This window comes from Panthera pardus, unplaced genomic scaffold (assembly GCF_024362965.1).
Source record: "Panthera pardus isolate Hobbes unplaced genomic scaffold, ASM2436296v1 HiC_scaffold_25, whole genome shotgun sequence".
Lineage (NCBI taxonomy): Eukaryota > Metazoa > Chordata > Mammalia > Carnivora > Felidae > Panthera > Panthera pardus.
This window is the reverse complement of record NW_026526821.1, coordinates 54,890,990-54,906,512: the sequence shown is the minus strand read 5'-3', so window position 1 is coordinate 54,906,512 and position 15,523 is coordinate 54,890,990. Positions and strand designations below refer to the sequence as shown.

Genomic DNA, 15,523 nt, shown 5'->3' with positions numbered 1-15,523 from the left:
TAAATAAACATTAAAAAAATAACATGAAAAATTTGAATGAAAAACATGACACTTGTCATTGGTGTTTTTAGGCATATTTAAAGCCTAGGAATTTGTTTGCTATTTCAGCATTAATCATTCAAGTTAGGAGTCAGAATAATAGGTGAGTTTTTTGTTTGGGGGGAAGTAGATATTAAAGTTAAATCTGCATTCCTAAATGACACTTAATTTCTATATTTGAAGATGATGTCCTTAGAATTTTTGTTTATATAGCTGCCTATTCACTGAAATACCAAAAACAAAGACTTGGACTTCCATGTGGCAGTGGAATCAGATTAGATCTACAGTGAAAGACTGTGATGGATTAGATCTGTCAACCTGGTTGTTTTGGCCTATTCACTTAACTTTTTCTTAGGCAGAAGACAAGTGTTTGAGCATCCCTTGTTTAAGTCGTAAATCCTTCCCCTAGCTCTTTGGACTTAACACTACTTTAGTCCATTGACAGGCTAACTTTGTGTCCATAACTTCTCTTTTGAAGTGAATTATGAAAAGTAAGCACCATTTAAATTTTTAAGAACCCTGGTACCTTTTAGTATCACATGAGTTCCACAGTGGCATGTTTAAATCCTCAAACAAAACATTTGCTAGACTGCGTATCTTTTCTAAAGTACAACAAGGGCATGAGCTAACACTTCTCAAAAATAGTTTACTTGGGTTTTAAGGCTTTAGAATACAAAAATTTGTTTTCTAATCAAGAATCGCTACTACATGTGTGATCTTTTGTGATACAACTCTAATTGCATGGTTAATTTAAAAGAGAATATATGTGATATTTTAACAGAGACCTGATTGGCAGCAGATGGCTGATTAAGGAGGAACTAGAAGAAATGTTAGTGGAAAAACTGTCAGATCAAGATGTGAGTAATTAATCTTTTAAATTTAAGGGGACCTGTGCCATAAGAATGCAGACAATTGCTGTATTTAGGATCGTCATAGTAATGTTTCTCAGATGCAGGTGTTCCTAAGACAGTTTTCCTTTCTAGAACATATTTACAGCTGATTTCTGCCACAGGGCCTTACTGTGGTCAGGAAAGTGACATGCCTGGTGTCTAGATCCTCGTGTGTAAGTGCCTTTGTGGCTCGGCCAGTTGTTCTAGGGGACTGTGGCAGATGTCAGTTTTCACTTTCTCCGGTAGAGCAGATAGCTGATTGTATAAGCTAATGGTAAGTAGAAGGAATCCTCAGAGGTTAAGTCAGAAAAGAACGGAGCACACGGTTGGTTACTTTCATGCAGTTTGCTGCTCCCCGGCTGACCCGCGTGCAGGATCTGTAAGGACAGTAGTTTTCATCTTGGAATCTGTAACACCACCTGCATCAGTCATTTGAAATGCCGGTTAGAAAACGCGGTTTCCCAAGATTCAGACCTACCTCAGAATTTCTAGGGGTGTCCTCCTGGAATTCCTATTTTTAACAGCTCCCTGGGGAGTATTCTACCCTATAAAGTTGGTGCTCCCGCATTAGGTTTTAATTGGAGTCTTTTGCTAAATGTTCTAATACATGCCAATGTTATCAGAGGAAATTTGATGTTTTACATATGTGGGTGTTCCAAATTTAGATTATTCTAGAAGATTTGAATGTAAATTTCACAGATTGTTCCAAGAAGGGTTTTTTTCTTCCATGGCACTGGCTAACATTGTTAGTACCTTGCCACCCGTGTTGATTTTAAGTCATGTACTTAAATTGCTCTTTTTCTCATTTAACATATTGAAGAAATTAATGATTTGGAAACGTTGCAATTTGCTTAACAAGGTGTCAGGCATTTGGTGAGCGGTGGATCTGGAGTTAATTTCTAATATCCTAACTGCCAAGTCGGTATTGCTGCATGGATCTAACTGAAAAATCTCTCTTTGCTTCTTCATTGAACGTGTCATTTCATTGTGCCCTCTGTTTTCTGGCTGCTTTGATCTTTATACTACAAGTTTGGGGTTGTTAGTTTTTTGTTTGTTTGTTTTCTCCCATTTTGAAGACATCCCAAGGACTTCATTACAGATATGCAACAGGAAAGACAAAATAAATAGATACATTTTATATACGTGTGTGTGTGTGTGTGTGTGTGTGTGTGTGTGTGTATGTATATATATATATATATATATATATATATATATATATATATATGTAATACGTGTATATCACATGCATAGATAGTATATGTAGTGCATACGATAGTCTTCTATACTTTTAGGGTCCTGGATAGCAACAGAAATCCTGAAACGGATGGCTGGTATCCAGATGAGGGAGGCAGGGACTTCTTAAACCTTCACCCTGGTCCTGGAGAAAGGCCATGCTGTACTTGTAGGTACTCCTTTGTACGTTCACAGTCAGTGTGTGGTGGGATTGAGAGAAGCGCTGAGAGCCAAGGACGCAGGCCTGTAAATGGAGGGCGAGAACGGAGCTTTGTCAGGCCGGGTACCACAGGTGGCAAAGTATGTCACCCTTACTCAGAAAACTCCCTTCTCTTGTGCGGTAACAGCACAGGAAGCAGTCATTGGAGCCATCTGTGAGATGGTGAGATTTCTCCACATTTCAAATTATTAATGGCGGATGTTCACAATGAAGTCAGAGGTGACAGAGGAGTATGATTTTTAGGGCTGACAAAAACATACATAAGGTTATCAAAAATTGAGTCTCACACTGCACATTAACTAAGGATCTCCGGTGTTAGTTGTCTCCTTCTGCGTAAACACTTTAGATAGTGATTACTGTGGCTTCTAATTTTAAGGGGTTAATACCAAGTTGTTTACTTTCTAATCACATGTTCAAGAACTATTAAAAAAAACGCACAGAGTAGCAGGGATAATTTATTTCAAGAGGTTGCCCTTTAAGTCAAGTATCTCTTGAATTTTTAAATAGCTTGATTGTTCGGTTTTAAAGGAAATCATAAACATTAAAGTAACACAGCTTGAACAGCTAAAGATATATTTGCCAAATATATTATGAAATATAATTTAAGAGGTACATTTTCTCAAAATCAAACTCTTCCCATTTTACGATACATAACTTACTGGAAATTATTTTGGAACCTCCTCTTGATCCAGTTAATAAAAGAGTAGAAATTACACTTGAAGATCATCTAAATATGTTTTTAAACGAATTTAAGTCTCCATTTCATGTAATTAGAATACAGAGAAATGGACTTTTCTTTGCATGGTAAGTGTCTTTTGTTTCTTAAGAGAAAAGCCTGGGCACGGCGGGTACGCAGGGAAAGCGTTGCATCTGCATGCTGTTTAAAAGCAGCATGTGAAGGTGCACGGGTGTCATCCTGTCAAAATTCATCAAGAAAAGCAACATCGGAAAGATCAAGTATACAAAAATAGAAAAAACTTAGCAAATGCAATTACACTTGCATCTTCTAATGAATTTTTATTTTATTGTCTGCAGTATGCACAGTTCATTCGGCTGCTAGAAAGGTTATTGACAGTGGAGTGCAGTGCCGAAGAAGAAGAGTTTGTGCAGAGGTTTCGTAGGAGTGTAACTGTTCAATCAAGAAAACAGCTGATTGAACCCTTGCAGTATGACGGGCAAGGAATGGCCTTCAGCACAAGCGAAGGTAATGACACTCTGGGGAGAGAAAATAAATTTCGTGAAAACGGAGAAACTATAGTTATTTTTATTTGCTCTTGCTCCCTGGTATTCATTTGGTTCATTTGGGGGTTTTTTTCTTTGTGTTTTTTTTTGTTTTGTTTTGTTTTGTTTTGTTTTGTTTTGTTTTGTTTTGTTTTGTTTTCCACTGCTGCCACATTGGATTTTCTGATTTTCAAGGCTCTACTGAAGTTTTGAAAATCTGAACCTTTTAAGGCCCCAAGAAAAAATGTGGATGTGTGCCTACACAATCACGTTAACACTTTATTTTCACAGATCTATGTTAAATCTTTTTATTTTCACCTTTTCAACTGCCAGAAAGAAAAAATGTTCCTAATAAAGGTTTCCTGTGTGAAATGAAATTGCTCGGGAAATCTGCTTGTCAGATACCGAATCTGTGAAACGTGGTCCTTGCCTCCCTTCTTCCTTGTGGCCAGGCGGATGTTCATTTTGCTGCTGCTTTTAAGGACCGACCCTGTTACATGATAGACCTGCAGCTCTTCAAAATTGAAGAAACGAGTGATTTCAAAGAAATGGGACCTTTCCTGAGGAATCCTTTCATTTCTACCGATGATATTTTTTCATACCCCTCATATATTTGTAAAAGCTGTCGGATTAAATACACTCTGATGGATTGTAAACGACAAACACTGTAAATTGGTTGTTTTTCTCAAGTAACATAAATACATAGGAATTATCTCACTGCTTATTGAAACTGATTGAAAATCATTGTGGTATTCCTAAAACGCAATTGAGGAACAAAACTACCCCATAATAAGCTTTACTACATGGATTATGGTGTAGTCACCTGTTTTGTTTTTGTTTGACTTACAGTAGTTCTAGAACTTCCCTACGCCCCCTGTATATATTGTCATTCTGGGGTGTGGGGGGGGAATCTAATGTTGTTTTATTGGTCTCAAAGCATTGGCCTAACGGCCAATATCTTAAAAGACTTTCCCTGGTAGAAATTTTATATTTTAAAGGTAAAAGAAAGAGTGCAAAAGCAGAAGCCATTGTTTATGAGCATGGAAGTGGAAGAATAAAAGTAAATGGAATCGATTATCTGCTTTACTTCCCAGTGACACAAGACAGGTTAGTTTCTGCTTTTGCGTTTGCTTTTCGTCTTTATTCTTTATATTAAGGGGGCTTCCGATTTTCCGATTATGTATGTCTGAATGATGGTTTCTCTTTACCAGTGTGATTAATTTATCAAACTAGCTAGAGGGAAGCTACCACTATTCTTTATGTAGCTTTTCAGGTTTTGGAAAAGCATCTCTAGAATTCCTCATCAGTTGAATCTTCCTCCTCTCTTCATCAGCTCCTACTGGAAGTGGAGCATTTGGGATGTAGCTCACATTCTGGAATGCAGACTATGCCAGAATGAAAGAAGAGTAGACTACCACCTTGTGTTTCCCTAGTTGGGCGGGGGGGGGGGGGGGGGGGGGGGGCGGTGGATGCACACAAAACAACAAAAACCAACCTTGGCCCTTACATGGAAAATATTAGACAAAGTCTGCTTTGTCACTTTGGATTTTTTCCTACTCAGAGGAAATTGATTATATATTGAGCAGGCAATGAAACCTGACGTTTATGTGTTAAAATAGGAGCTCATCAGGCTTTGCTTTAGTTCCCAGGGCTAAATATGGCAGCTTTATGTTTGGAACTTTGTAGCCCATGGAGAAACAGACATTAATCATAAACAGGTATCAGAATTCAAGTCCTCAAAACATGCTCCTCTTTGATCTCTGTGAGTCACTATCCAAAGGCCTCTTTTGGAGACGGTTATTATTTTTCTAGTAGTTACTGTCCTTATGCACGGGTAACACAAGTTCTGCATGATCAGGCCCTCCTCTTTAATCCTCCTGTTCCCTGAATGTGTACTGTGCTATTTAAGGTGAAAGGGGGCAGGAGCTCTTACGATCCCCATGCTTATGTAAGGAAAAGAGAACCCTGTTAGTGTAGTGCAAGCTTCTGGACTGCATACTTACTTCAGGGAATGTATGTTTATTTTATTGCCATATGTGTCTGGGTCAAAGAGTAACCAAGTCCGTTCAGCTTGTAGTTCACGGAGTAAACTAATTCTGCCGTCCCTCTTGCAGGGAGATGGGTGGAGGAAGCCCTTCTTTCCCTTCAGAAAAGCCAAAGAGAGACCCAGAACTTGAGCATTGGGAACTGCTTGGAGCAATGGCATTTGATCCTGACTGCCAGTTTGCTTTCAGATAGAGCTCCCGATGATTTAACAAGTCTCAGTTTATGGCTTGGTCTCATAATTAAATGGTAGCCTTACAATCCTTAGAACTTGTCTTTCACTCTGAATTCAGCAGGCATCTGCTAAGGATTGTCCGTGTATGCAGTCCTGTTCTGGGCGTTGTGAAGAGATCAGAGCTGTCGAAGATAACGATTTCTGTCATTAAGAAACTTCTTCTCTGGGAAGCCTAAGGCTAGTCTTGGTGGGAATGGGCCCCCAGACCATCTCGTCTTTAAGTGGTTGCAGGGATTTGGGGCAGCTGTGCTAGCTGTGGGCTGGCCTTTCCTCATGCGGAAGCAGCTCGAGAGCTTACAGATTCCGCAGCGAGGCGACCACTGACCAGTAGGAAGACAGCTGAACGGAGAATCAGATGATCTTGCTTCTAGTTCTGTTTTCTAGTTGTGTGACCTTTGCCCAGATACTTAAAGGTCACTTGGCTAGTCAGTAGGAGAGAGTTGGACTTCATCTCCCAGATGCTCTTCTGAAAGTCCGCTGGACTGCTAGCTGTCTCTCCGGGGCCCTTTCTTCAGGCTGTGTGCACAAACATAGCAGACAGATCATTGGGAGCACTGACTGTGTTGCCTTCCCAGGGTTATCAGAAAACTTGTTCATTCGTTCATGTGTCACTTACACATTTGTTACTATGTGCCTAGCACTGTGGGATACAAGGATTAATAGCCCTTCTGATTTGGAAAGGCCTTGGCTCCATCAGCCAACCATTAAAACAACTCTGAGTTGATCATCTGTACAAAAGAAACACGTTCCTCACACAGCACTAGCCATGTAATAGGGGAGATAAGATTAGCATTCTGAGTGGTTACAGAAAAAAAAAAGTATGCGTTTGTACAGATGCTAAGTTACAGGCTTTTGAATTGGTGCCATAAGGGGTAGTGTTCAGAGAAGAGAGAAAGGAAATCGTTTTATTTTTATTTTTTTTCAAAATAACTTTGGTTATATAACAAAGAACAAAACAAATTTGATTCTTTTTTAAAAAAAATTTTTTTTAATGTGTATTTATTTTTGAGATAGAGACAGAGCATGAGCAGGGGAGGGGCAGAGAGTGAGGGAGACAAAGAATCTGAAGCAGGCTCCAGGCTCTGAGCTGTCAGCACAGAGCCCGACATGGGGCTCGAACTCACAGGCCGTGAGATCATGACCTGAGCCGAAGTCGGACGCTCAACCAACTGAGCCACCCAGGCACCCCAAATTTGATTCTTTTAGCCCAGGATTTCCTCTGAGATGCCTGCGAGAAGATGAAGGCTGGTTTTGCCTATGTTCGTTTGCAGTCCAGAGGAGCGAAAATTGATAGCTGTAGATAATCATTTCCCTTTGGGTGTTTTTTCACCTGCGTATAAATTTAGTTTTGTTCCTCCGTGTGCACCAGCTTCCCAACCGTCCAGGCCCTTCACGATGGTCTGTCTTACCTTGACCGGTCCGTCTCAGTCACCGTAGTATATCTGGTGTAGATGGTAGAATGTATGTCTTCTGAATTTTAGTCTAGGTTTCTTTATGTAAGCATTTGTTAGGGAATCTTAGAGTCTTAGGAATTAAGACAGATAAATGTTTATGCTCCCAAACAAGTGGGTGACCAGAGCTTCTCTTACTAATGTCACGTACCTGTCACTGACCGCTTACCTGTGTTGGGCAGTGCAGAGACCTTCTGTGTGCGATGGAAACAGCATCCCTACTGAAGCAGTGCTATTGCAAACTCCAGTTAACTATGTTCTTGGAAGGTCTTGTTCAGAGAGAAGGTTCTGCCCATTTATCTGCATGCGATTATTTTGCTCATGCAGTCCAAGGAGTACAGTGTGAATGTCCCGTCCGCATCAGTCTTTCAGCATCACTGTGGGACAATAAGCTTTATTTGGGGTCCAGAAAGCCACACTGTCAGATAAAGCAAGCAAATGCAATATAAATTGGCTTTGCTAAATATTCAGTAGAGGTATTAAGGCAAAATAGCAGGGGCGCCTGGGCGGCTCAGTCGGTTGAGCGTCCGACTTCGGCTCAGGTCGTGATCTTGCAGTTTGTGAGTTCGAGCCCCCCATCAGGCTCTGTGCTGAAAGCTCGGAGCCTGGAGCCTGCTTCTGATTCGGTGTCTCCCTCTCTCTCGGCCCTTCCCTTGCTCACACTCTGTCTCTCTCTCAAAATAAATAAAGGTTTAAAAAACTTTAAAGAAAAAATAGCAAAATCCAAGTACCCGACAGAGGCAGTGGTGAACACTGTACCTGGTACATAAATGATGTTCGGATACTTGCTGGGTTGAGCGAGAGAAGCTCCAGGGTCGTGTCGTGTCTGTGTTCCGGTCTCTAATCCGGGGGTGCCTGCCCGTGCCCGAGTGGGCACTCCCTGACTGCTGTGGGAAGCAGGCCTGGCTGGGGTTGTGCGGCGTCACCTGGCACCTGGCGGGTAGTGGGACCCCGCCACTTCGAGAACTGGTAATGAGAATGGGTGTTTCGGCGGGGGGAGCGTGAGGGTGAGAGGAGTGGAATGTGGTGCCAAGAATTTTAAAAACCAACCACGCCAGGATTAACAGCATACACTAGACAGGTATTTATGGTACACCTTGTTCAGCGAGTCCAGATGGCATTTGATGTTGCTTGCCGACTGAATCCAGACAGATTCAGCTGACGAGGGGAGGTCCCCCACTTTGAGACTTCTTTACGAGGTTATCCTTGAGCTTCGCAAGGTTCTCATGAGAGAAAAGGGGTCAGCAGTGAGAGAGCGTATATCGCCGTATCCAGGAAGAAGGAGTCAACCTCGCATTCCAAGTATCAGAAATACCAGTCGTCCTTCACTTAATAGGTTTGGCCGTGAAGTATGATCTCTGGCAAGCCTCATACGCTTTGTATACATGTTGAGAATATGAGCAGTTCCTAAAGCGGGTATCTTTACAGTAAACTTCCTTTCCTTGTGGTGCGTTTTAGAGAACAGCTGATGTTCCCTTTCCACTTCCTGGACCGGCTTGGAAAACACGATGTGACCTGCACCGTGTCGGGTGGTGGGCGGTCTTCGCAGGCGGGAGCCATACGCTTGGCGATGGCCAAAGCCTTGTGCAGTTTTGTCACCGAGGAAGAGGTCGAGTGGATGAGACAAGGTACGCGCTGAGGTGGGAGTTGGGGGTGGGGGGCAGCTGTCTCCGCGCCATCTGTAAGTGGTCACGGAGTCCCGCACCAGTTACTGGAAATCAGAGAGTACTTGGTATCGCAGATTGCTGCCTTCTCTTTTCATGCTCCAGGATCATAACAGTGTTTTACGGTTTTGATTTCTGTGAGGTGAGTTTGAATTAAAAAAAGAAAAGGAGGTCCTCCCGGCGTCCGGGAAGGTTTCTTTTGGCCTTTAAGGCCTAACCTCTTATCCAGTGTAGCAAGCGCTACTCCATTATGTTTCACAGGTGAACCGGTGATGGGTTTTTTTGTTTTTATTTTTTTAATGTTTATTTATTTCTGAGACAGAGCATGAGCGGGAGAGGGGCAGAGAGAGAGGGAGACACAGAATCTGAAGCAGGCTCCAGGCTCTGAGCTGTCAGCACGGAGTCTGATGTGGGGCTCGAACTCACAAACCGTGAGATCGTGACCTGAGCCGAAGTCGGTCGCTCAACCGACTGAGCCACCCAGGCGCTCCCCGGTGATTGTTATATCATAGAAATTTGTAACCGTTTGGTGTAATAACCAAGCCCATACTGTTTCCAACATCATTGGAGATTTTTGTTTTTCCACTGTGATGTGGTTGTGAATTTTATGTTGTCTTATTCACTGCAACACTCTTGTCACCCCACCATGAATACAAGAGTCTGTGCAGTGTGAGAAAGAATACACAGTCAATATGTCCATTAGGGCCCCACTTTCACACTTAACTACAAATCAGGGCAGTTCTAGCTGAAGGTCACCCTCGAACTGTTCACAAAGGGAAGAAAGCGTTGCAGGCGCTCCTAGCTGGCTGCATGGCCTGGGCGAGTCACTTAGCGCCTCTGTGCCTGCACTTCCTCTCTGGGCACGCGAGCTGGCCTCTGCACCCCCTGCCCTCCCACAGGAGCCGCTGGGTCCTCACTCCGTGCTGCAGATTAGCACCGCTTAGGGCTTAAGTTAGTTGAGTTTTTAAGTCTCTTAAAAGTCCATAAACAAATTGATTTTTAAGAAACCCACTGTTTTGTGGGATTCATATCTAGTCATTAAAGTAACTTGTAGGACCTTACTTAGCAGTTCTGCTAGTTTGACTTACTGTGTATATTAAAAAGTAATAAAGTGTTATTATTTATAATTCAAACTAGAATTTAGACAAGTCATGTCTGCATTTTGTCCAAAATACTGTTTTATTCCATGCCTTTTAAAGACAAGTAAATGCAAAAACTTACATAACAAGTGATTGAAGTTTCCTTTGCTTTACGGCCATTCACATACTCCTAATAAGATACCTAGACCTGTATGCAGTGACAAGAAGTGCTAGTTTTGGAAGAGTGAGAAAGACACTGAAAGACTGGGGTCTGTTTACATATTTGCAAAAGCAATGTAAGAGCTTTCTTATCACTGGTATTCTTGAAATCTGTGGTTCCAGCCACCACTGGGGCACATTATTTGGGGCATATGTTTGAGAATAACTCATTAATTGCCTAGAAATCTTAATTGCTCCTGATGATTAAGAGAGTGGAAGCTCCCAGAAGTTTCTTTTCTAAGATATGTTTGATAAGTCATACTGTATGTGTTTGTGTACTCATGTTCTTAATCTATAGTGCCCATATACTCCCTCTTACTTCACCATACAGTGCTGCTTTTCTGCCTCTTCTCCATTCGAACTTCCACACCTGTAATAATAAGTCAGCGACGTAAGTCCAGTCACAGTGAAGAGTGCCCGCCCACATAAGAGCAGACTTAAGTTGAACAGGCTTAAAAACTACAAGAACCCATGGTCCTCATGGGATAAGGAGAGCAGACTCAAACAACGTAGCTGGTGTTTGTCTCGAAATGGGGAGAATGTCCTAAAAGAGTGAAAGCAAACTGCTCTCATGAGATTTATTCCAGGCTGGTAAATTATTACAGGTCTGGTTGCTTTCCGGCTAGGCAGCGTGCTATTTCCATGGTTCATAAAGGCCTCTCTCTCTACACTGCAGCTGGACTGCTGACTGCCGATCCACGGGTCAGAGAACGGAAGAAGCCAGGCCAGGAGGGAGCCCGCAGAAAGTTTACCTGGAAGAAGCGCTAAGTGTTCTTTCACAGGAGAGGAGAGGAAACGCTGTGTATATGTGCCCGGCATGCGGCAGACATATGATAAATATTTGCCGGCCAGTGTGAGGGCAACACTATCGGGCGTTTGAGTTGTGAGACAGTTTATTTTTAAACGCTACTTCGTAAAGGTTACCCTGTAAATACAATTTTTAAAACATGTTTAGCTTCATTCTGCTGCTTTATTTTTTAAACTTTTTCAGAAGGTAGTTTTAGAAGCATGATTCATAGAATTTTGGCATATTAGATCTGAAAGGAACATTCAACAAAATCTAGTCAAGTAACCTCATTCTGCAGACGAGAAGGCCCGGCCTCCAAAATGAAGGGACCCACCAGCGCTACACTGCTAACTGAACAAGAGAGGTAGACCAGAACTCGCTTCTCCTGCTGCTGTGGTTTTCCCGTACGGAGGCTGTTATCCCATATTTTTCAAACTGAGAGGTGAGGATGCTTGTTCAGAAGAATGAAGTAAGCTGTGAGCGTCTTTGTCAGGAGCCGGAGAGGGCTGGGCTGCCAGGTGTCAGAGGAGTGGCTTCAGACAACAGGCCAGTCTCCCGCCGGCCCCTGGCAGCCACCATCCTCCTGTTTCTATGGGTTCAACTTCGTAAAGATGCTACATAGAAGCGACACTGCGTGCTGTTGGTCTTCGTCCAGCTTCTTTCCCCGAGCGTAACGCTCTCCACGTCGGGTACACGCTTTCAGCTACAAGGTGAATTAGTTCCGAGGATCTAACATGGTGATGATGATACTGTACTGTTACAATGGAAGTTTGCTTAGAGAGTAGACCAGAAGCACTCTCACCAAAAAAGGTGGGGCCAGGGGGTGGGGGCGTAACTCTGCAAGGTGATGGTTGGGTTCATTAACTTGATGGTAGGAACCCTTTCACAATCTGTGTATATGTGCACTAGCCACCCCCCCCCCCCCCAGGCATTTGTTCCAAGACGCCCAGTGGATGCCTGAAAGCACAGATGGTACCAAACCCTGTACATACCGGGGCTTTATCCTGCACATAAATATCATGATAAAGTCTAGTTGATGAATTAGGCATAGCAAGAGATTAACAGTAATAAAATAGAATAATTACAATGTGCTGTAATCAGAGTTACGTGAATGTGGTCTCTTCAAAATACATTTTTGCACCGTATCCCCCCTTCTCATGCTGCCATGAGATGATAAAATGCCCACACGAGGCGATGCAGTGAGGTGTGTGCCCTGGGCCTTGGGACATAGTGTAAGGCCACTGCTGACCTTCTGATAAAGTAGCAGGAGGGTCGTGTGCTTCCGGACAGGGGTTGACCTCGGGTATCTGAAACCACATATAAGGGGGACTACTGGATACCACATCGTCGCACTGTACATCTGAAATATATTACTACAACTTCGTCAGTTCTACCTCAGTCAAGCTGCAGAGAGAGCCAAATGGAATTAGAGTCTGTAATCACTGCTATAGTGTAAACAAGAGACTAACCCAGGGGAGGGAGGTGCTCCCCCAGCCCACAGAGGTCTCAGCAGAGGTGTCCGAGGCAGGAGATCCAAAGGCTCTGAAGGAAGGTGGGGAGGCCGGGAATTCAGAGGCGGAAGAGCAGGGGTGGGGGCCCAGGTGTGGAGTCCTTGACTGCAGGTGACCCCTCCCCGCCCCCGGGGCGGCCGCGCAGTAGCCATCTGCAGGTCAGCAGCGGGGAGGGCTGCTTCCCCGGTACAGCCTTGGTGCCTGTGTTGGGTCTGAAGGATCACATTTAGGTTTTTGGCCAACAGCTGGACAGACTCCTTAGTCATAGCTAAATGTTAACTTGAGTTGGTTATAGGATTCCTGAAGTTCTTTGAGAAACTTGGATCTTAACTTTATTGCAATTTTGCAGTAGGCTTCTGGCGGGGAAAAAGGTAATTGGTGTCAGAGGTACCTTAAATCTATTTTAATATGGTTGTTTTAATAAATACAATACTTAAAGAATTAGACCCTCAGTGTTCAGTTTTCCTTCTGTAGAGAGTTACCTAGTACTGGTTTCTTTGTAAATTTGGCTTAAAAAAATCTAGGATAAGGTCTGAAACGTGTACATACTTCAGATCCTTGAAGGGTACGGTAACATGAAACGTGGGAGGCGTGTCACCGCATCGGACCCAATGCACTTTTCATCTCCCACGGAATCGCAGGAAACATGTTCTGTTTTTTTTCCTATGCAGCAGTCCTTCTCTTGTGAAGCCCTGGCAGGTTTTGCTCAGCCCCTGCCTGTCCGAGCATGCTTTCTCTCACCTTGACAAGAGAGAAGTGACGCGTGGCCCTGCCGTGCGGTACGCGTCTGCTCAGGGCTTGTAGGTGTCTGTGGGGCCACCAGCGCGGGGCTAGCACCTGCCGCCCTCCTGCTGGATGGGCAGGGACAACTGCGCATGCGCCGGCCGGAAGCTCTCCTGGCAGGTCCCTCGCTGTAGTGGAGGAGACAAAGTGGAGGAGGTCTCGTGGGAAAGCGGTGAAGTCACAGTGAAGCCGGGAATGGAGCCACTGACCAGGGCCCTGAAGGACAGGAAACCCAGCAGAGACGGGAGTGGGGTAAGACGTGGGATTGCAGACTTCGGCAGCAGGAGACAGGCAGGAGGCAAGTTCACAGACGTTTGGATGTTAGGGGAACTGAAGGAAACCTGAGGGCTGGGGTGCTGCCGGTGGGGTAGGTTGCCACGGAAACCCAGCCAGGTCTGCGATGGCGGGAAATGTCGGAGAGATGTCCTTGCTCACCACCCAGGGGGATTCATAGCCTTTGAGAGAATAGCAACGAGGGCTGAGATTAGAACAAGGATTTCAAACTGTTAGCCACACGACTCCCTTATTTTAGCTATTAGGTAGGATCATAGCACATAGTACAGTTGTCCTTTGAGCTGCACGGGCCAACTTACATGTGGATTTCTTTTCAATAAGCACAGTACTGTGAATATATCTTACGATTTTTCGTAATAACATTTTCTCTAGCTTGACTATAAGAATATATAATAAATATACATAAGATGTATTAAACAAGTATTTGTCATCAGGAAGGCTTCCAGTCAACAGTAGGCTATTAGTAGTTAAGTTTTGGGGGAGTCAGAAGTTACACACGGATTTTCTCCTGCATCGGGGTCAGCGCCCCGAGCCCTCATGTTGTACAAGGGTCATCCTATAACAGAATATGAGTGTTAAGTGCCACCTTCCTGTGAGGCAGCTCTAGGGAGCACGCTCTGAAATCTGTCCCTCATGCAGATCACAGTTGTTGCAGGAGCAAGAGGGACTCGAAGTACGGGACCCCTCCGGAGACTACAGTGACACTGAGGGAGCAAGCAGAGTGACCAGAAAGGAGATGGGTGTGTGGAATGTTCCAGAGATGGCCTGGACAAAGGTGACAGACTGCTGTAGGAAGCAGGGGCTGTAGATACCAAGCAGGAGAGTAAGCGGGCATCTGGTAATTCAGAGAACCACAAACCCGGGAGGGGCAGTTGGTGGCAGAGGGGACAGTGACACGACAGGGGCCGGCTTGGGTTTTGCGGAGTTGCCGGTGTTTGGGGACCGCTGAGTGGTGCTGCCCGGCACACACTTGGGAACTGAGAGGCTGTAACTCGGATCTTGCGGATCTTTCGGATCTTGCGTGCGTCAGGCTGGAGACCTATTGGGGAGGCCGTCACATGGTGGGGCATTTGCGGTGGGGCTGGAAGGGACGCACAGCAGAAAGAAGGCAGAGACTCTGCTCTGGGCTTTAAAGCCTGAGGTAGGGAGAAGAGCCAGAAGCAGCACCAGTGACGGTGGAGGAAGGAGGACATCTGGGGGATGAAGCTGTTGGTGTCTTCCCCGTGCGGGCCAGGCAAGTGCTGGGGGTTTGTGTGCTCGGCAGATCACCCTGCCCTCCGAGTCTCAATTTCCTCACGTCAGGGTGGGGTCACGGTCTGCCCTGGCAGCGCCCGGATCAAGTAAGTTAAAGTGGGAAAACCTGCTCCAACTGCAGCCCAGGCACCGGGCCATCCGAGTGTGGGGATGGGGCAGCCGACCAAGAGGATTAAATCGGCTCCAAGCCCTTGTTTCTTTGCTCAGCTGGAGGCAGGCTCTTTCGCAAACAAGTGGTTAGGGCAGGAGCAGCAGGCACTTGGCTTTCCAGCCTCTGGTTCGTGACCTTCTCAGCCACCTTGGTCGGAAACTTGGGGAGTGTGTCCGAACACCCCACCGACTGCGTGTGTGGACAGCGTTGGAAAGGGCTGACAAGAGTCAGTTTCTTAAAGTAGGCATTTGACAAGATTATGGCCTCGAGATAACAGCAAGAGCTAATGGCTTCTGTAGTTCCTACTCAGTGCCAGATACTGTTCTAAATACTTGGCAAATTTAATCCCTGCGGGAACCCTGTTAGATAGACACAGAAAAATCATCGCCCAGGGAGGTAAGTAACTTCCCCAAAGTCACACAGTGAGGAAGCAGCCAAGCCAGGTTGAA

General features: G+C 44.7%; 1 protein-coding gene across 1 annotated transcript in view; it reads left to right on the top strand.

Annotated features, from left to right (window-relative positions):
• The window catches only part of MRPS9 (mitochondrial ribosomal protein S9), a 65,111-nt gene extending 52,928 nt beyond the window's left edge, over window positions 1–12,183 (top strand). The window contains exons 7-11 of the mRNA XM_019428498.2: window positions 821–896; window positions 3,418–3,586; window positions 4,602–4,710; window positions 8,791–8,960; window positions 10,971–12,183. Coding sequence (XP_019284043.1) covers window positions 821–896; window positions 3,418–3,586; window positions 4,602–4,710; window positions 8,791–8,960; window positions 10,971–11,062 — 616 coding nt within the window. The 3' untranslated portion in view covers window positions 11,063–12,183. The remainder of the gene's footprint in view (window positions 1–820; window positions 897–3,417; window positions 3,587–4,601; window positions 4,711–8,790; window positions 8,961–10,970) is intronic.
• The last annotated feature ends 3,340 nt before the right edge of the window (window positions 12,184–15,523 follow it).